This window comes from Hyperolius riggenbachi, chromosome 11 (genome assembly GCF_040937935.1).
Source record: "Hyperolius riggenbachi isolate aHypRig1 chromosome 11, aHypRig1.pri, whole genome shotgun sequence".
NCBI classification, from domain to species: Eukaryota; Metazoa; Chordata; class Amphibia; order Anura; family Hyperoliidae; genus Hyperolius; species Hyperolius riggenbachi.
Window position 1 is genome coordinate 172,362,904 of NC_090656.1, and position 22,783 is coordinate 172,385,686.

Here is a 22,783-nt window from a genome sequence, read left to right on the forward strand (position 1 = left end):
ATGCGTATACTACTAGCAGCAATCATTATCTAAGGAGCATTTAAGGCACACATTTATGCACATTTTAGGATTTAAAAGTTGCATTACAAATGATATTGCAGTATAAGACTGCCTTGCTGTCAGTGGTGGTAGTCCCTGGCACTGAAACCCTTTCTTGTGTTCCTTCAGTCTGCTGTTCCCGGTCTCCTAGAGTGATGGCAGTAATGGTGTAAACGGGCAAAGCCAACCGTGATCCCTTCTGTTACCGTGTCTCTCTAGTAACTGGCAGCCAATGGATGAGCTGCCATCTCCTTAGGAGGCGTGGTTTCTGTCAGGACTGTAGTTGGTCCTGTCCTCCATGATGTCACACTTGTCACTACAGACAGGTAAAATTTCTCTTTTGGGTGGTGGGAAAGGGAAGGTGGAGACTGCAGCAGTTTACACAGCACTCCTGGTGACTACTGGCAGCCAGAACTTTTTATATTCACATTTTTGCATACTTACATTTCTATTAAATGCAGTTATATAAAAATCCACATGAACTAGGCCTTTAAATGCCATCTTAGCAAAAGAAACTGATGTCACAGGGTCCTAGGGCCCATTTCTAGTGGTATGGCGCTGTTCAAGACCCGGGTTACAGGGCCTCCTTCTCATACAATGCTACCAGCTCTAAACCACTGAGATAATGGATATTTATATAACAGGCCACTTTCAAGTACAGCAAAATAATAGCAGCATACATACCTTCAAAATTGCGAAGAAGAAGTATAGTCCTTGCCCCTCGTTCGCAAACAGTATCTCTTATATTCTCCACTCCAATATCAGGCAGGCAAACATCATAGAGAGTAATCACAGTGTTCAGTAAGTCCTGGTTGGATACCTGGACAACATAATGACATTACAGGTTACTGGCTTAATCTCCAGTTGTAGCTGCACCACCTGGTGACTGTGCAAGTTTCTCCCATCATTTATCACTGGCACAGCAAGGAAGATATATAAGCGTCACAAACCAAGGCAGCTTTTTCTGTTGTATACTAGGAACTTGCAGGAGTGATGACTGAAAACTCTTACATAGCCTGTCCGAAGTGCTATCCCTAATAAAACCACTTGTTTCCTTTATCGAGTGAAGTCTCCTTTTATAAGGTAGGCTGAAACTTACATATACTGTTAAACGTTTAATGTATGTAATATACACAACAAGGGCGCCTCCTACTCCCCTCGTTACTATTGTATAACTGTCTTTTCACAACAAATCCGATGTGAAAAACTTTTTCTGAAGGAGTTGCGACCACCCATCATAAAGACCGAGTGGGGACGGGCTTTCCCCACATGCTTAATCAAGTGGTTGCCTTTTCAGCAACCCACACTTGTGAGTATTATTACTCTTATTTTTAGACCATTTGCCCAAAGATAATACACCACAAGGGCTCCCGGTGTCTCTGTGGTTTTTTTTCGTTTACTGTACCCACTACAGCTGCCTCTTACATAGCTTATGGGTGGATAAACTGATATCATTATCAGAATATATTCAGCCCAACAGCAACATCTTATGATTAAATTGCATTTATGATTCCATTGCAGCTTGTATTTTCAAATGATTAATATGGATGCAGTAAATAAACGTCTTCTATTATGGTAGCAAATATGAAACTCTCAATAGTGTTAAACCATCAATTTCTGATATTAAAAGAATGAACGGCCTTATTTACTAAGCTTGCTAAGAATGATTTTCATTTAAATTGTAATAAACAGTGGGTTCTGATGTGGCATGGTAGGGGCACAAACCTACACACACACACACACACACACCTACACACACACCTACACACACACACACACCTACACACACAGACACACAGACACACACACCTACACACACACACACACACACACACACACACAGACACACAGACACACACACAGACACACACACACACACACACACAGTGCACACACACACACACACACACACACACACACACACACACACACCTACACACACACACACCTACACACACACACACACACACACACACACACACACCTACACACACACACACACAGACACACACACACACACACAGTGCACACACACACACACAGTGCACACACACACACACACACGCACGCACACACACACACACAGTGCACACACACACACACACACACACACACAGTGCACACACACACACACACACAGTGCACACACACACACACGCAGTGCACACACACGTACACACACAGTGCACACACACGTACACACACACACACACACACACACACACACACACACACACAGTGCACACACACACACACACACGCACACACACACACACAGTGCACACACACACACACACAGTGCACACACACACACACACAGTGCACACACACACACACACACAGTGCACACACACGTACACACACAGTGCACACACACGTACACACACACACACACACACACACACACACACACACACACACGTACACACACGTACACACACAGTGCACACACACGTACACACACACACACATACACACACACACACACAGTGCACACACACACACACACAGTGCACACACACACACACACACACACACACACACACACACACAGTGCACACACACGTACACACACAGTGCACACACACGTACACACACACACACACACACGTACACGTACACACACACACATACACATACACACACACAGCACACACACACACACACACACACACACACACACACACACACACACACACACACACACACGTACACACACGTACGCACACACACAGTGCACACACACACACAGTGCACACACACACACACAGTGCACACACACACACAGTGCACACACACACACAGTGCACACACACACACACACACACACACACACACAGTGCACACACAGTGCACACACACACACACACAGTGCACACACACACAGTGCACACACACACACACACACACACACACACACACACACACACACACACACACAGTGCACACACACACACACACACACACACACAGTGCACACACAGTGCACACACACCTATATAAATATATACGAATTTTTTTTTCTGAAAAATGTGTTTTATAGACTCTAAACTTTATTCTCATCCTCTAAACCAGGCATGGGCAAACTTGGCCCTCCAGCTGTTAAGGAACTACAAATCCCACAATGCGTTTGCCTTTATGAGTCATGACTGTGGCTGTCAGACTCATGCAATGTATTGTGGGACTTGTAGTTCCTCAACAGCTGGAGGGCCAAGTTTGCCCATGCCTGCTCTAAACTGATACATTTCTTATTTTCATTTGATAATATGCATGAAAATGAGTCAGGATAGAAAGGACCAGTGTGGTTTGAATTATAACACCCCCCCTCCCCTCATATTTTCTTATGAATTCTTTATGGTATACATGACTAAGGGTGTGCTGAGGGGATTATTAGGGGTGTGGCTTAAGTGTCCCTCTTTCTTATCTCAAAAAGTTGGGAGGTATTCCTCATACTACATAATAATGGAAAGACTGGACAAAAAAGATTGTATAATTACTAGTAACCTTTATGGTGATCCCAGTAGCCACAATAGTTGCACACGATTACAGTTAAGGCTAAACTTATAAGCCCCCAGGAATAATGGAACATTTTCCTAAACTTCTTCCCAATGTTTGCACTGATGAAAATTAATATAATCAAACATTCACCAGGGCTATTTAGTAGCTTTTGGTACAATTTGTAATATAAAATACATTTTTAGGCTTGCTTTTTATCAAATATAGTAAAAATGGGGTGGTCAAAAATATTGGCTCCATGTGAATGTTTGCTTTCAATACACACCCACAGTAATTAACCAACCAGCTTTGAAACCACACCTGTGCAGTAAATTGGCTTTTTAATCTTTATTGCATGCTGCATTTTTTGAACCATTTTTCTGTTGAATGTATTCAGGGAAAATCGGAATTGAAAATCGGAATCGGAACGGAATCACAAAACGGATTTGCAGTGTGCAGGGAGTAGTGTTGGGCGAACAGTGTTCGCCACTGTTCGGGTTCTGCAGAACATCACCCTGTTCGGGTGATGTTCGAGTTCGGCCGAACACCTGATGGTGTTCGGCCAAACTGTTCGGCCATATGGCCGAACTCAGAGCGCATGGCCGAACGTTACCCGAACGTTCGGCTAGCGCTGTGATTGGCCGAACGGGTCACGTGGTTCGGACCCGAACGCGCTCTGATTGGCCGAACGGGTCATGTGGTTCGGGTAAATAAATACCCGATCCACGTCATTTCTCCGCCATTTGTCTGTGGGTTTAGCTTTGGGTAGGCAGGCAGGGTAGTTCTCTCTCCAGCCAGGCTAGCCAGGGTCCCCTGGTCATTGTGTCGCTGCTGGGAATAGTAGTACACCGCTCAGCCACACTATATAGCATTGTGTTTACTGCCACTCTGTGTGTCTGCTGGGAACAGTAGTACACCACTCATCCTGTATAGCATTGTGCTCTGTGTCGCTGCTGGGAATAGTAGTACACCGCTCAGCCACACTATATAGCATTGTGTTTACTGCCACTCTGTCTCTCTCCTGGGAACAGTAGTACACCGCTCACCCTGTATAGCATTGTGCTCTGTGTAGCTGCTGGGAATAGTAGTACACCGCTCAGCCACACTATATAGCATTGTGTTTACTGCCACTCTGTGTCTCTGCTGGGAACAGTAGTACACCGCTCACCCTGTATAGCATTGTGCTCTGTGTAGCTGCTGGGAATAGTAGTACACCGCTCAGCCACACTATATAGCATTGTGTTTACTGACACTCTGTGTCTCTGCTGGGAACAGTAGTACACCGCTCACCCTGTATAGCATTGTGCTCTGTGTCGCTGCTGGGAATAGTAGTACACCGCTCAGCCACACTATATAGCATTGTGTTTACTGCCACTCTGTGTGTCTGCTGGGAACAGTAGTACACCGCTCACCCTGTATAGCATTGTGCTCTGTGTCGCTGCTGGGAATAGTAGTACACCGCTCACCCACCACTGTATAGCATTGTGCTCTGTGTCGCTGCTGGGAATAGTAGTACACCGCTCACCCACCACTGTATAGCATTGTGCTCTGTGTCGCTGCTGGGAATAGTAGTACACCGCTCACCCACCACTGTATAGCATTGTGCTCTGTGTCGCTGCTGGGAATAGTAGTACACCGCTCACCCACCACTGTATAGCATTGTGCTCTGTGTCGCTGCTGGGAATAGTAGTACACCGCTCACCCACCACTGTATAGCATTGTGCTCTGTGTCGCTGCTGGGAATAGTAGTACACCGCTCACCCGCCACTGTATAGCATTTCTGTACTGCCACTGTACTGCTGCCAGTCAGCGTGTACTTTTACGGATAAGTGAAATGAAGAAGAAATCCTGTGAAAGAGGGAGGGGCAAGGGAAGAGGTGTTCCCCCTGACGGTTCACGTACAGGCCACAGTGGAGAACCGAAGAAAACCCACTCAATACCGCCCATGTTGTCCAGGAAATCAACCCTCACAAATCCAAAAGAACAGGACCAGATAATTAATTGGATGACCTCTCAAGCGTCCAGCAGTGGGTTAAGCAGCACCAGCACATCACGCACGAGGTCCGAGTCCTCAGCCAGTTACAACAAGGAGCCAGTGGGCACAAAGCAGACACAACCGGCAGCAACACCACGCACACAACTGCCAAATAACCAGTCCGAAGAATTTCCTCAGGACACAATGGGGTATTCGCAGGAGCTATTCCCAGCCCAACAAACTTCCACCTTTCAAAGGTCAATGGAACTGCCAGAAATTTTGTGCCCGGATTCACAACCATTGACTGTGGGAAATGCACCGCGCACTGAAATGCAAGGCGAGTCCGAGGAGGACTCGGAAACCCAAATCCCAGAGCAAGTTGGGCAGGAGGGGTTTCAATTGCAGGAGGTCGGCCGAGAAGATCTTGAAGACGACGTTGGAGTGTGCTGCGCAGAGGTTGTTGTGGGGAGCTCTACTCCACGGCGGCGGCCCACAGTCACATATGACGAGTTTGAGGAGATGGAAGAGGAGAAGGAGGGTATGGACAATGTTGACAGAGACCCAGATTTTGTATGTGAAGGAGAACATCGCCGTCGTAGCAGCAGCACAGATGAGTCTGTTGAAGAACCCACTGCTGCACGAGTTCGACTTGTGCCACAAGGTAGGCGGCGCGAAATTTCAGGCACCACAAGCGTGGAAGTTCAAGTGAGACAAAAAATAGGCGCAAACAGAAATCGCCAGCAAGGCAGGTGCTCCAAAGTCTAGCCTTTCTTTGAAGACTGCAGTGAGGATGGTACCATGGTGATTTGCAAGGTGTGCAAGACCCGCCTGAGCAGGGGGAAACATATTAACAACCTCTCCACCACCTGCATGACCCGCCACATGGTATCCAAACATCCCACTCTGTGGCCGCCAGGACAGGGTACCAGCAGCAACACTGCCTCCCTTGGGGTCACCAGACTCACCACCAGACCCTCCTCAGCAGCAGCAGTAGCCCAGCCATTGCGTGGTTCACAACAACATTCACAAACATCAGACGACGCTGACACTGTCACTTTCCGGAATAGTGCTCTTGAGGTCTCCCAGTCATCAAACAGAACAACCAACAGCCGTTCAGTGTGCAGCCCTACGGTTCAGTTGTCTGTCTCGGAGATGCTTGAGCGCAAGAGGAAATTGCCAGCAAATGACCCCCGGGCCGTGGCAGTAACAGCCAGCATAGCCAAGCTTCTGGCCTGCGAAATGCTGCCATATCGAGTGGTGGAGACAAACAGCTTCAAGGGCATGATGTCAGTGGCCATCCCACGTTACGTGGTTCCCAGCCGCTACCACTTTGCGCGCTCTGCAGTACCTGAGTTGCATGAGCACGTGGTCAGCAAAATAACCCGAAGCTTGAAGAATGCCGTTGCCTGCAAGGTTCACCTCACCACTGACACCTGGACGAGTGCGTTCGGCCGGGGTCGATACATCTCCCTTACCGCGCACTGGGTGAACCTTGTGGAGCCTGGCAGCGATTCCTCACCTGCTACGGCGCGGGTGTTGCCCACGCCGCAAACAGCTGCACCGCCGTCCCTCCCACTGGATAACAACAGCAGCACCTACCTCTCTGACTCCTTCTCCTCCAACGCATCTCAAAGCTGTACCTAATCCGGAAACGCTAACCCAGCAGCAGTAGGATCGTGGAAGCAGTGCAGCACAGCTGTTGGCATGCGTCAGCAAGCGTTGCTGAAGCTGATCTGCCTTGGGGATAAGCAGCACACAGGGGAGGAAATTTGGAGGGGAATAAAGGAACAGACGGATTTGTAGCTGGCACCGCTGGACCTGAAACCGGGCATGGTTGTGTGTGATAATGGGAGTAATCTCATTCGCGCTTTAAGGTTGGCTAAGCTGACACACATACCTTGCCTGGCGCACGTGATGAACCTAGTAGTTCAGCGGTTCCTGAGGACATACCCAGGCGTGGCCGATCTTCTGTTGAAAGTGCGACGAGTGGCCAAACATTGTAGAAATTCCAGTACTGCTTCGGGGGCACTTGCCAAGATGCAAGAGCGCTTCAATCTCCCCCACCATCGCTTGCTGTTACGCGCTGGAATTCTACGCTGCACATGCTACCCCGCTTTTGCGAGCAGAAGAGTGCAGTGGTCCAGTACATGACGGCGCAGTACCGAGGCGCATCCGGACAGCTGCCAAGCTTCTGTGGATCCGATTGGGCCAACATGTTGGACCTCTGCCAAGTCCTCCAAAATTTTGAGCAATCCACGTTGCTTGTGAGCAGTGACAACTCTTCAGTCAGCATTACCATACCACTGCTGTGTTTACTGAAGAAGTCAATGTTGAAAATTAAGGAAACAGCCGTCATGATGCAACTGGGGGAATCTGAAGGAGAAAACGATCAGCGTGATGGTACCAACATCAGGCCATCCGCCTCAGGAAACGCTGGCCCCAGCAGCTATGACGAAGAAGAGGAGGAGGAACAGCTGGAGTTGGAGCAGGAATTTCCTGCCACCACTGACGAGGGCCAGAGCAGTGCACGTTGGACTTCCACAATTCAGCGCGAATGGTCAGCAAAAGCAGACCAGGAAGAAGGTGACGACTATGATGCATCACAACAACTATCACAACACTCACAAGAGGATGATGAGGATTCTGGCAGGACTCTGGCACACATGGCTCAATTCATGCTAGACTGCATTGAACGCGACCCACGCATTGTGCGCATTCTGGACAACACCAATTACTGGGTTTATACCCTTCTGGATCCACGGTACAAACACAATGTTCCAAAACTGCTTGAAGAAAGAGTCAGACAGGTCAAAATGGAAGAATACCAGCAGGCCCTTGTGGAGACTTTAGAGAGGAGATTGACATCCTCCCCCTCCTCTAGCCAGTTGTACGCCGACAGACTGACTTCCGCAAACCCCGGACGACCAGGAGGGCAGCAAACAACACAAGCCGCAGCTAGTGCCCAAAAGGGAATGGTATCGGCAGTGTCCTTGGAGTGGGAAAATTTTCTGACACCCATGCAGCAGCCCACAGAACAGCAAGCGTGCAGATCCACCTCCAACACCGATCGCCTGGAGAAGATGGTCAAGGACTACATGTCAGATGGCGTAGCTGTGTTGAACAATCCACCTGCACCCTTCAACTATTGGGTATCGAAGCTAGACACCTGGCACAAACTGGCAATGTACGCAATAGAGGTGCTGGCTTGCCCGGCAGCCAGCGTTATGTCGGAACGCTGTTTCAGTGCTGCCGGAGGCATCGTCACAGATCGGCGTATCCGCCTCTCCACAGAAAATGCAGACCGTCTGACTCAAATTAAAATGAATCAATCCTGGATTGGAAACGACTATGCAACACTCCTGGACCCCAACCAAGTAACATGAACAATGACCATCTGTGATGGGTTAGCGTTGCCGGTCCCTGTTTATGGAACCTCTTATCTTTATTACATTTATGACTGCATGGCGGCAAAAAGCATGCTATCCGCACGCTTCTTGTCCTCAAGCAAGGCCTGGGTTGTTGTGTCTGAAAGCGTGGCCTTCTCCTCCTGCGCCTCCTCCTGTTCCATCACGTGTGCTGCTGCTGGGTTAGCGTTTCCGGTCCCTGTTTATGGAACCTCTTATCTTTATTACATTTATGACTGCATGGCGGCAAAAAGCATGCTATCCGCACGCTTTTTGTCCTCATGCAAGGCCTGGGTTGTTGTGTCTCAAAGCGTGGCCTTCTCCTCCTGCGCCTCCTCCTGTTCCATCACGTGTGCTGCTGCTGGGTTAGCGTTTCCGGTCCCTGTTTATGGAACCTCTTATCTTTATTACATTTATGACTGCATGGCGGCAAAAAGCATGCTATCCGCACGCTTCTTGTCCTCATGCAAGGCCTGGGTTGTTGTGTCTGAAAGCGTGGCCTTCTCCTCCTGCGCCTCCTCCTGTTCCATCACGTGTGCTGCTGCTGGGTTAGCGTTTCCGGTCCCTGTTTATGGAACCTCTTATCTTTATTACAATTATGACTGCATGGCGGCAAAAAGCATGCTATCCGCACGCTTTTTTGTCCTCATGCAAGGCCTGGGTTGTTGTGTCTGAAAGCGTGGCCTTCTCCTCCTGCGCCTCCTCCTGTTCCATCACGTGTGCTGCTGCTGGGTTAGCGTTTCCGGTCCCTGTTTATGGAACCTCTTATCTTTATTACATTTATGGCTGCATGGCGGCAAAAAGCATGCTATCCGCACGCTTTTTGTCCTCATACAAGGCCTGGGTTGTTGTGTCTCAAAGCGTGGCCTTTTCCTCCTGCGCCTCCTCCTGTTCCATCACGTGTGCTGCTGCTGGGTTAGCGTTTCCGGTCCCTGTTTATGGAACCTCTTTATTACATTTATGACTGCATGGCGGCAAAAAGCATGCTATCCGCACGCTTTTTGTCCTCATGCAAGGCCTGGGTTGTTGTGTCTGAAAGCGTGGCCTTCTCCTCCTGCGCCTCCTCCTGTTCCATCACGTGTGCTGCTGCTGGGTTAGCGTTTCCGGTCCCTGTTTATGGAACCTCTTATCTTTATTACATTTATGACTGCATGGCGGCAAAAAGCATGCTATCCGCACGCTTCTTGTCCTCATGCAAGGCCTGGGTTGTTGTGTCTGAAAGCGTGGCCTTCTCCTCCTGCGCCTCCTCCTGTTCCATCACGTGTGCTGCTGCTGGGTTAGCGTTTCCGGTCCCTGTTTATGGAACCTCTTATCTTTATTACATTTATGACTGCATGGCGGCAAAAAGCATGCTATCCGCACGCTTTTTGTCCTCATGCAAGGCCTGGGTTGTTGTGTCAAAGCGTGGCCTTCTCCTCCTGCGCCTCCTCCTGTTCCATCACGTGTGCTGCTGCTGGGTTAGCGTTTCCGGTCCCTGTTTATGGAACCTCTTATCTTTATTACATTTATGACTGCATGGCGGCAAAAAGCATGCTATCCGCACGCTTTTTGTCCTCATGCAAGGCCTGGGTTGTTGTGTTTTAAAGCGTGGCCTTCTCCTCCTGCGCCTCCTCCTGTTCCATCACGTGTGCTGCTGCTGGGTTAGCGTTTCCGGTCCCTGTTTATGGAACCTCTTATCTTTATTACATTTATGACTGCATGGCGGCAAAAAGCATGCTATCCGCACGCTTTTTGTCCTCATGCAAGGCCTGGGTTGTTGTGTCTCAAAGCGTGGCCTTCTCCTCCTGCGCCTCCTCCTGTTCCATCACGTGTGCTGCTGCTGGGTTAGCGTTTCCGGTCCCTGTTTATGGAACCTCTTATCTTTATTACATTTATGACTGCATGGCGGCAAAAAGCATGCTATCCGCACGCTTCTTGTCCTCATGCAAGGCCTGGGTTGTTGTGTCTGAAAGCGTGGCCTTCTCCTCCTGCGCCTCCTCCTGTTCCATCACGTGTGCTGCTGCTGGGTTAGCGTTTCCGGTCCCTGTTTATGGAACCTCTTATCTTTATTACATTTATGACTGCATGGCGGCAAAAAGCATGCTATCCGCACACTTTTTGTCCTCATGCAAGGCCTGGGTTGTTGTGTGTCAAAGCGTGGCCTTCTCCTCCTGCGCCTCCTCCTGTTCCATCACGTGTGCTGCTGCTGGGTTAGCGTTTCCGGTCCCTGTTTATGGAACCTCTTATCTTTATTACATTTATGACTGCATGGCGACAAAAAGCATGCTATCCGCACGCTTCTTGTCCTCATGCAAGGTCTGGGTTGTTGTGTCTGAAAGCGTGGCCTTCTCCTCCTGCGCCTCCTCCTGTTCCATCACGTGTGCTGCTGCTGGGTTAGCGTTTCCGGTCCCTGTTTATGGAACCTCTTATCTTTATTACATTTATGACTGCATGGCGGCAAAATGCATGCTACCTGTGCAAAGAAAACAGACATTTCCCGCATTTTAAAGACAGTTTTCCCTTTGAAACTTTAAAATTGATCTTCTCAAAAACTATAAGCTCTTTTTGCTAATTTTTTTTTCCTCTTGTACCCACTCCCAAGGTGCACATACCCTGTAAATTTGGGGTATGTAGCATGTAAGGAGGCTTTACAATGCACGAAAGTTCGGGTCCCCATTGACTTCCATTATGTTCGGAGTTCGGCGCGTACACCCGAACATCGCAGCCATGTTCGGCGAACGTTCGCGAACCCGAACATCCAGGTGTTCGCCCAACACTAGCAGGGAGCCTTAGAGACCGGACTTTTTCTTTTTTCAGCATATCCCACAAATACGCAATTGAATGGAGATCTGGAGAAATTGGAGAGCAAAGAAAACATGACCGATCAGACCGGGTAATTTTCTTCACTTGCTTCATGATCCAGTTCTAACACTCACATGGTCACAGTGCTGTAGACACTCTTGTGACAGTAGATGGGGTCACATTGACACTCTGACACTATTCCATATGCAATGCTATGTGTGTTTTGTCTCCTTCCTCCTACGTTCAACATCCCATTTATAACCAATTTGTGCTGCTATAGCTCTTCTGTGGGAAGGAACCGGATAAGCTAGCCTTTGCTCCCCACATACATGAGCGAGCTTTTGGCGCTTATGACCCACTTGCTGCTTTACCTTCCTTAAAACATTTTTATTAGGTACAACGATTCCATACATCATGCACTCCTGCCAGTTTGGAGTTACTTCGAACAGTTACAATTTGACACTGAGATGCTTATGCTTCACCATTTTCTTATTTTATGAAATCACCTTCAAGAACTGATGGTTCACTGGTTGCCTAATGAATCCCACTCCTTGACAGAACTGCATTGTACTGCAGTGAATTATGTAATTACTTATTGTGGCTGATAAGCATACATTCCTAAAAGGGACATCATGTTTCATGTCATGACGCAGTTTAAATTTGCCAGTGGAACTTCAATGTTACTTTAATGTTACTCATTCCATCCTGGAAGATTGGCCAATGTATCTGATTCTACAAGAACACTTGATTACAGAAATAAAACTTGTAGTTTTACAGCTGAAGAAAGTCCTCATAAGTCTTGGCTTCAAAACGTCTAGAGAGAAGGTCAGCCCATCTATTATAAGTGATTTATTAGAATTTGATGAGAAACTGAATATAAAACGTGACCATCAAGTTTTCTCTTGAATGCAGTCCTTCTCCTTTGCATTTTCCTTATGGACCACTATTTCCTTATGGACCACTATGGCCCTTTATGTGCCACTGCGTCTACAAGGGCATGAACTGTTAATATGTACCTATCCAGAGAGGCAGCAGACAAAAATTAATGCACCAATGGCTAGTTTTTTTGTCTTTCATGGTATCGACAATCAATTTTGAAATATTGGATATTTATTAAAGTGGGGTTAAATTCCCTAAACCAAAATGTGAATAACTATTCTTAGGCACATAAAAGAACATTTGAAAGCATTCCTGTGTGGAAAAATGTGTGCTTTTCATTCAGATAGCAGTGCAAGTTTATGCTCTGCTAATCGGCATATGTACCAGTAATCATTGCTGGCTAGAAGCTCTCTGCATGGTCTCTTCACTCCGCTCCCCCTTCTCTTCTGCTGAAGTAACACGGTAGTTGCCACTATGATATGTCTATACAGTAGAGGAAGGAGCAAAAGATTACCCTGATCGACAATTATCGTATTTCGCGCCATATAAGACGCTCCGGAATATAAGACGCACCAAGGTTTAGAGGGCAAAAACCAGGGGAAAAAAAAAACCACCTTAACCTGGTGCGTCCATATTTCAGGTGCATCTTGTACATGAGCTACCCGAAATGGTGTCCTCATGTGTCCCAATATGTCCTCCTATGTCCCCATGTCATCCCCAAGTGTCTTGCTGTCACCCCCAAGTGTTTTGCTTTCACCCCCAAGTGTCCTGTTGTCTGCCCCCAGTGTCCTGCTGTTTGCCCCATGTGTCTGCCCCCAGTGTCCTGCTGTCACCCCCATGCGTCTGCCCCCAGTGTCCTGCTGTCACTCCCATGTGTCTGCCCCCAGTGTCCTGCTGTCACCCCCATGTGTCTGCCCCCAGTGCCTGCTGTCATCCCCATGTGTCTGCCCCCAGTGTCCTGCTGTCACCCCCATGTGTCTGCCCCCAGTGTCCTGCTGTCTGCCCCATGTGTCTGCCCCCAGTGTCCTGCTGTCACCCTCATGTATCTGCCCCCAGTGCCCTGCTGTCACCCCCATGTGTCTGCCCCCAGTGTCCTGCTGTCACCCCCATGTGTCTGCCCCCAAGGTCCTGCTGTCACCCCCATGTGTCTGCCCCCAGTGTCCTGCTGTCACCCCCATGTGTCTGCCCCCAGTGCCCTGCTGTCACTTCCATGTGTCTGCCCCCAGTGCCTGCTGTCACCCCCATGTGTCTGCCCCCAGTGTCCTGCTGTCTGCCCCTCCCCGTGCCTGCCCCCAGTGTCCTGCTGCCTGCCCCATGTGTCTGCCCCCAGTGTCCTGCTGTCACCCCCATGTATCGGCCCCCAATGCCCTGCTGTCACCCCCATGTGTCTGCCCCCAGTGTCTGCTGTCACCCCCATGTGTCTGCTCCCAGTGTCCTGCTGTCACCCCCATGTGTCTGGCCCCAGTGTCCTGCTGTCTGCCCCATGTGTCTGCCCCCAGTGTCCTGCTGTCACCCCCATGTGTCTGCCCCCAGTGTCCTGCTGTCACCCCCATGTGTCTGCCCCCAAGGTCCTGCTGTCACCCCCATGTGTCTGCCCCCAGGGTCCTGCTGTCACCCCCATGTATCTGCCCCCAATGCCCTCTTGTCACCCCCATGTGTCTGCCCCCAGTGTCTGCTGTCACCCCCATGTGTCCGCTGTGGCCATCTAATCCCCCGGCTGCGGCCATCTAATCCCCCCGCTGCGGCCATCTAATCCCCCCGCTGCCTGCCTTTACCCCCTCCTGTGTGGTTGGGTCCCCCCGTGTGAGCAGCGGAGCGCCGGCAGCAGCTTACCTCCTCCATCTTGCCTGCGGCGATAGAAGACATCCGGCTTCTGTAGGCGGCTTCCTCTAGTGCCGGCTTGTAATGACGCGTCATTGATGACGCGTCATTACAAGCCGGCACTAGAGGAAACCGCCCACAGAAGCCGGATGTCTTCATTCGCCACGGGCAAGATGGAGGAGGTAAGCTGCTGGCACTGCTCACACGGGGGGACTCGACCACACAGGAGGGGGTAGGGGCAGGCAGCGGCGGCGGGGGGATTAGATGGCCACAGCGGGACACACAGGCAGGAAATCCCCGATGACGGCGGGTCGCGGTTTGTATTGGCGGGCGTTCGTAAGTTGGGGATTCCCTGCCTTTGCCGTATAAGACGCAGGGACTTTTTCACCCCATTTTTTGGGGAGAAAAAGTGCTTCTTATACGGCGAAAAGTACGGTACTTCATTTGCTGATTAGCAGAGCAGTACAAACTTGTAATGCTTTCTGCATTGACAGTAAACATTTTTACACACAGTGAATGCCTTCAAATGTTCTCCTAAGGTAATAAGCATAGGTACTTAACCACTTAAGGACTGCAGTCATAAAACCCCTTAAGGACCAGAGCCTTTTTTTCCATTCGGACCACTGCAGCTTTCACGGTTTATTGCTCAGTCATACAACCTACCACCTAAATGAATTTTACCTCCTTTTCTTGTCACTAATACAGCTTTCTTTCGGTGCTATTTGATTGCTGCTGCGAGTTTTACTTTTTATTATATTCATCAAAAAAGACATGAATTTTGTCAAAAAAATGACTTTTTTAACTTTCTGTGCTGACATTTTTCAAATAAAGTAAAATTTCCTATACATTTGAGCGCGAAAGTTATTCTGCTACATGTCTTTGATAAAAAAAAAAACATTCAGTGTATATTTATTGGATTGGGTAAAAGTTATAGCGTTTACAAACTATGGTGCCAAAAGTGAATTTTCCTATTTTCAAGCATCTCTGACTTTTCTGCGCACCTGTCAGGTTTCATGAGGGGCTAAAATTCCAGGATAGTACAAATCCCCCCCAAATGACCCCATTTTGGAAAGAAGACATCCCAAAGTATTCAGTGAGAGGCATGGTGAGTTCATAGAAGATTTTATTTTTTGTCACAAGTTAGCGGAAAATGACACTTTGTAACAAAAAAAAAAAAAAAAAGTTTCCATTTCTTCTAACTTGCGACAAAAAAAAAAAGAAATCTGCCACGGACTCACTATGCTACTCTCTGAATACCTTGAAGTGACTACTTTCCAAAATGGGGTCATTTGTGGGGTGTGTTCACTGTCCTGGCATTTTGGGGGGTGCCTAATTGTAAGCACCCCTGTAAAGCCTAAAGATGCTCATTGGACTTTGGGCCCCTTAGCGCAGTTAGGCTGCAAAAAAGTGCCACACATGTGGTATTGCCGTACTCAGGAGAAGTAGTATAATGTGTTTTGGGGTGTATTTTTACACATACCCATGCTGGGTGGGAGAAATATCTCCGTAAATGACAATTGTTTTATTTTTTTTACACACAATTGTCAATTTATAGAGATATTTCTCCCACTCAGCATGGGTATGTGGAAAAATACACCCCAAAACACATTATACTACTTCTCCTGAGTACGGCGATACCACATGTGTGGCACTTTTTTGCACCCTAACTGCGCTAAGGGGCCCAAAGTCCAATGAGTACCTTTAGGATTTCACAGGTCATTTTGAGAAATTTCGTTTCAAGACTGCTCCTCACGGTTTAGGGCCCCTAAAATGCCAGGACAGTATAGGAATCCCACAAATTACCCCATTTTAGAAAGAAGACACCCCAAGGTATTCCATTAGGAGGATGGTGAGTTCATAGAAGATTTTTTTTTTTTGTCACAAGTTAGCGGAAATTGATTTGAATTGTTTTTTTTCACAAAGTGTCATTTTCTGCTAACTTGTGACAAAAATAAAATCTTCTATGAACTCACCATACTCCTAACGGAATACCTTGGGGTGTCTTCTTTCTAAAATGGGGTCATTTGTGGGGTTCCTATACTGCCCTGGCATTTTAGGGGCCCTAAACCGTGAGGAGTAGTCTTGAAACCAAATGTCGCAAAATGACCTGTGAAATCCTAAAGGTACTCATTGGACTTTGGGCCCCTTAGCGCACTTAGGGTGCAAAAAAGTGCCACACATGTGGTACCGCCGTACTCAGGAGAAGTAGTATAATGTGTTTTGGGGTGTATTTTTACACATACAGATGCTAGGTGGGAGAAATATCTCTGTAAATGACAATTATTTGATTTTTTTTACACACAATTGTCCATTTACAGAGAGATTTCTCCCACCCAGCATGGGTATGTATAAAAATACACCTCAAAACACATTATACTACTTCTTCTGAGTACGGCGATACCACATGTGTGACACTTTTTTGCAACCTAGGTGCGCTAAGGGGCCTAACGTCCTATTCACAGGTCATTTTGAGGCATTTGGATTCTAGACTACTCCTCACGGTTTAGGGCCCCTAAAATGCCAGGGCAGTATAGGAACCTCACAAGTGACCCCATTTTAGAAAGAAGACACCCCAAGGTATTCCGTTAGGGGTATGGTGAGTTCATAGAAGATTTTTTTTTTGTCACAAGTTAGCGGAAAATGACACTTTGTGAAAAAAAAACAATACATATCAATTTCCGCTAACTTGTGACAAAAAATAAAATCTTCTATGAACTCACCATACTCCTAACGGAATACCTTGGGGTGTCTTCTTTCTAGAATGGGGTCATTTGTGGGGTTCCAATACTGCCCTGGCATTTTAGGGGCCCTAAACCGTGAGGAGTAGTCTTGAACCCAAATGTCTCAAAATGACCTGTGAAATCCTAAAGGTACTCATTGGACTTTGGGCCCCTTAGCACAGTTAGGCTGCAAAAAAGTGTCACACGTGGTATCGCCGTACTCAGAAGAAGTAGTATAATGTGTTTTGTGGTGTATTTTTACATATAACCATGCTGGGTGGGAGAAATATCTCTGTAAATGACACATTTTTGATTTTTTTTACACACAATTGTCCATTTACAGAGAGATTTCTCCCACCCAGCATGGGTATGTGTAAAAATACACCACAAAACACATTATACTACTTCTCCTGAGTATGGCGATACTACATGTGTGACACTTTTTTGCAGCCTAGGTGCGCTAAGGGGCCCAACGTCCTATTCACAGGTCATTTTGAGGCATTTGTTTTCTAGACTACTCCCTACGGTTTAGGGCCCCTAAAATGCCAGGGCAGTATAGGAACCCCACAAGTGACCCCATTTTAGAAAGACGACACCCCAAGGTATTCCGTTAGGGGTATGGTGAGTTCATAGAAGATTTTATTTTTTGTCACAAGTTAGTGAAAAATGACACTTTGTGAAAAAAACAATAAAAATCCAATTTCCGCTAACTTTTGACAAAAAATAAAATCTTCTATGAACTCATCATACACCTAACAGAATACCTTGGGGTGTCTTCTTTCTAAAATGCCTTCGAGTAACAACAGTTAGCACACTTCTAGGACAGGTCTCACCTAGTTCCAGTTTGGCCAGCACAGCGTACTAGGCCGCGGTCAGCGTTTGTCCCTCTCTGCCGAGCCGGGGACCAAGCTCTCCTAGTCGGATGGGGCGGATATGACGTCACTCTCCCGCGCACTTTCTGGTGGTAGCTATGGATACGGGGACGCACGCTCGCATCACAGTGCTACTGCGAGCGGCGTCTATGGGTTGGGAGTTGCGGTAGTCTGGCGCAAGGAAACCGCTACCGGAAGATAATTAGGACTAAAAGTTTTTATTTAAAACAGACAACGCGTTTCACGGAGGATCAGCCTCCGCTTTTTCAAGTCTTGTATGTTTAACAGGACAGTTTCATTTTATACAGAGACCTCATAAAGAGTCAGCCAATCGGTTCTGTGTGGGGCGGGGATTGGGACCCTAGTGTGTATAATAGTGGGGAAGGACGTAGTCTTCCTAATAGAGGGTCTGGGGAGATAAGGTTATGCAGTATATCTCCTAAGGGGACACACTGGACAAATACAGTATTATATTAGATTCGACATATTCCTCCTCTATAGATAATTAGGGGATCAAGGAAGGTAGAGGGCCTTCCATGCCCTCACACAAGACCCACTAGCCGTAACATCATGTTTAAAGAGATACACATATATACAAAACACACACATTTCTACCTAAAAATTAATCCATTTCAATCATACCCAACACTTCATATGGCTCTAACCCCATCTACACAACTCAGATGTGCGACTATCTAGTCCCAGCCCTAGGTGTCACGGGTAGCACACAACAAGCCATGGGGGGGGGGGGGGGGGGGGGAAGGGACAGAAAGGTCCAGGGGTACAGATTAGAAAATAGTATATAAAAATCAATGTACTATGGGCTGGAGGTGGCCCATTTCTTCTAGACATTTATTAAGACCACCAGGTTCGAGGGTACCCAGTTTAAGGATCCAAAAGGACTCCCGTCTGCATAGGACCCTATATCGCTCATATTTATTTGGATGACAAACTTGTTCTATGATAGTGGCCCCCAACATGTTAAAATCTCTCTTATGAACTGCATTAAAGTGGCTCGATACCCCATGTTTGGGTTCCCCTTTCATAATATTAGATCTATGTTTGTTAAGTCTAGTGTGGAACTCTTGGGTAGTACGGCCTACATAAAAGAGGTTACATGGGCAACTGAGCATATATATAACGTGTGTACTCTGGCATGTAAGATGGCTTTTTATACTGTACTCTACTGAAGTGCCTGTCCTAAAGGTCGTTGTACCCCTGCCAATCGTTTTACAACAAAGACAGCGCTTAGACCTGCATGGATAGGATCCAGGCTTGGCTTGTGTCAGAAAATGCGTCTCAGGTTTGCTAGATGGATTCCTGGAGCTCAATCTACTAGGGGCTATGTGTCCCCTAATATTCTTGCTCCTTCTAAAAACTACCTGGGGTACAGACGGAAGGGCCTGCTTAAGAATGGGATCGCTCAACAGGACTGGCCAATATTTATTAAAGATGTTTTTGCACTCTTTGGCCTGTCCTGAAAAATTTACAACTATAGGCATACGTTTATTGATGGAATTTTGGTCGCTATTGGCCTGTTTCTTGGGCAGTAGGCAGTCTTGTTGTGTGAGAGTAGAAGCCCTCTCAAAGGCCGATTCTATCAAAGGAGTGGGGTAGTGTTTCTCCTGAAACCTTGTTCTCAATATTTCAGATTGCTTTATATAGTCCTCCTTATTAGTACAGTTTCGGCGAAGCCGTTTGAATTGACCAAATGGTACATTTTTTAACCAGGGTTTGTGATGTGCGCTATGATAATCAAGATAGCCATTTCGATCTGTGGGCTTGAAGTAATTCGTAGTGCTAATACTGGCATTTCTGGGATCGACTTTGATGTCTAGATCCAAGAAGTGTACCTGTAGATTATCTGTCTCCATTGTAAAGGATAGGCCTAAGTTGTTCCCGTTGAGATAGTCCCTATAACCATACAAGTCCTCTGTGGTACCCTCCCACACACATATTATGTCATCAATGAAACGGCGATGGAGCACGAGGCTCCCACGAAAGGGATTGTCAGGGGACCAGATGATTTGTTCCTCTAGCCAACCCATGTAGAGATTAGCGAAGGCCGGAGCGAACCTCGTCCCCATCGCCGTTCCCCGTAGCTGCAGGTAAAATGAGTCCAAAAAGGTGAAATAGTTGGTTTTCAAAATGAACTCTATAGAGTCCAATATAAACTGTTTTTGTACATCTGGCATCAAAGGATCCCCTTCTAGATAATACCCAATGGCTTTGAGTCCCAAATCATGGGGTATATTCGTGTAAAGGGCATTTACATCAAATGTGGCCCATCTATAGGTGGAGATGGACCATTTGATCTCTTTTATTACCTGTAATGTGTGTGTCGTATCTTTCAAATAAGCAGGGAGCTGACAGACAAACTTCTGGAGATGTAGGTCTATATAGTGGGAGAGGCCACTAGTGATCGAGTCTATCCCCGCGATTATAGGTCTACCAGGGGGATTTTTTGGGCACTTGTGCACTTTTGGCAGGTGATAAAAGAAAGGAGTTTTGGGTGCTTCAATATTTAGATAGTTATATTCTTCCATGTTCAGGACACCATTGGATAGGGCCTGGCTTATAAGGTCTCGGTATTTTCTCAAAAAAGGTTCAGTGGGGTCACTCGTAAGTTTTTTGTAGTATTGTGTGTCCCCCAAGAGTCGAAGAGCTTCTTGTATATATGTCTCCCTATCCTGAATGACCACCCCGCCCCCCTTATCCGTTTCTCTAATCACGATAGTATCATTATCCTTTAGCAGTTTGAGTGCTCTTTTTTCTTTCAGAGTGAGGTTCTGCTGGCGTATGGGTTTATTAGGGAGTTTAAGTAGATCGTTGGTCACTAATTGACAAAACGTCTCAACTTGGGGTCCTTTGTACTGTGTAGGGTTAAACTTGGATTTTCCCTTTAGGTTGGTAGCGATGGGTTTCATAAGAATCAATTCCATTAGATTGTCAGAAACCCAATTCCAGACTCCGCTGCTGGCAAGTGGCCAAACATTGGATAAAGATAGAAATACGCCAACAACTGAGGCCCAGATACATGCTCCCCCCACTCCTAATGGATTGATACAAACAAGATCCATTAATAGTATATCCAGCCCACCAGCAATAGATACTCCATGTAAGGTTTTTTTAGGGGGAGACAGGACGCCTATTCCACAACGAATAACCAGGAGTCGCATACCCATTCCCACATACCCATGCATCACGGAGTTCTTCAAAAAAGAGGGCCTAAAAAGACCCCGTTCAGAACTAGACCTCACAGAAGAGGCAAACGAGGAAATAAAGGAACCAAAGGAAAAGTGCCAACCGATAATGATGGAACCACTACAATAAGTTCTATTATTCCCATCTTTAATTTGTCCTCTTACAGTCTATCCACTAGTGAAACCTCTGTTCTCAATAAAGGGCTATCCTTCTGCCCTAATAGTAAGGCTAATATATACCAACTCTTGACTGATGTACACTCTTATATTCGCAAATTGTCCTTACAAAGATTTTTTGCAATAAAGAACAACAAAAGAGTTCCTGCTGATGGGGGTGGGGCAGATATGGAGGTGGTGGGCACAATTAGACCTACAGACTCCTTGACAGCCTCACCTGACAATCTAATGGAATTGATTCTTATGAAACCCATCGCTACCAACCTAAAGGGAAAATCCAAGTTTAACCCTACACAGTACAAAGGACCCCAAGTTGAGACGTTTTGTCAATTAGTGACCAACGATCTACTTAAACTCCCTAATAAACCCATACGCCAGCAGAACCTCACTCTGAAAGAAAAAAGAGCACTCAAACTGCTAAAGGATAATGATACTATCGTGATTAGAGAAACGGATAAGGGGGGCGGGGTGGTCATTCAGGATAGGGAGACATATATACAAGAAGCTCTTCGACTCTTGGGGGACACACAATACTACAAAAAACTTACGAGTGACCCCACTGAACCTTTTTTGAGAAAATACCGAGACCTTATAAGCCAGGCCCTATCCAATGGTGTCCTGAACATGGAAGAATATAACTATCTAAATATTGAAGCACCCAAAACTCCTTTCTTTTATCACCTGCCAAAAGTGCACAAGTGCCCAAAAAATCCCCCTGGTAGACCTATAATCGCGGGGATAGACTCGATCACTAGTGGCCTCTCCCACTATATAGACCTACATCTCCAGAAGTTTGTCTGTCAGCTCCCTGCTTATTTGAAAGATACGACACACACATTACAGGTAATAAAAGAGATCAAATGGTCCATCTCCACCTATAGATGGGCCACATTTGATGTAAATGCCCTTTACACGAATATACCCCATGATTTGGGACTCAAAGCCATTGGGTATTATCTAGAAGGGGATCCTTTGATGCCAGATGTACAAAAACAGTTTATATTGGACTCTATAGAGTTCATTTTGAAAACCAACTATTTCACCTTTTTGGACTCATTTTACCTGCAGCTACGGGGAACGGCGATGGGGACGAGGTTCGCTCCGGCCTTCGCTAATCTCTACATGGGTTGGCTAGAGGAACAAATCATCTGGTCCCCTGACAATCCCTTTCGTGGGAGCCTCGTGCTCCATCGCCGTTTCATTGATGACATAATATGTGTGTGGGAGGGTACCACAGAGGACTTGTATGGTTATAGGGACTATCTCAACGGGAACAACTTAGGCCTATCCTTTACAATGGAGACAGATAATCTACAGGTACACTTCTTGGATCTAGACATCAAAGTCGATCCCAGAAATGCCAGTATTAGCACTACGAATTACTTCAAGCCCACAGATCGAAATGGCTATCTTGATT

The 22,783-nt window shown here is 46.9% G+C and overlaps 1 protein-coding gene across 10 annotated transcripts in view; it reads right to left on the minus strand.

The window, feature by feature from the left end:
• The window catches only part of LOC137538200 (uncharacterized), a 448,115-nt gene that overhangs the window by 263,751 nt on the left and 161,581 nt on the right, over window positions 1–22,783 (minus strand). For all 10 annotated transcript variants that reach the window (XR_011024708.1, XR_011024707.1, XM_068260237.1 and 7 more), the window contains one exon: window positions 724–859. Coding sequence is in view for 8 of the 10 variants with exons in the window: in XM_068260237.1 (XP_068116338.1) it covers window positions 724–859 (136 nt within the window). In the remaining 2 variants the exon portion in view is untranslated. The remainder of the gene's footprint in view (window positions 1–723; window positions 860–22,783) is intronic.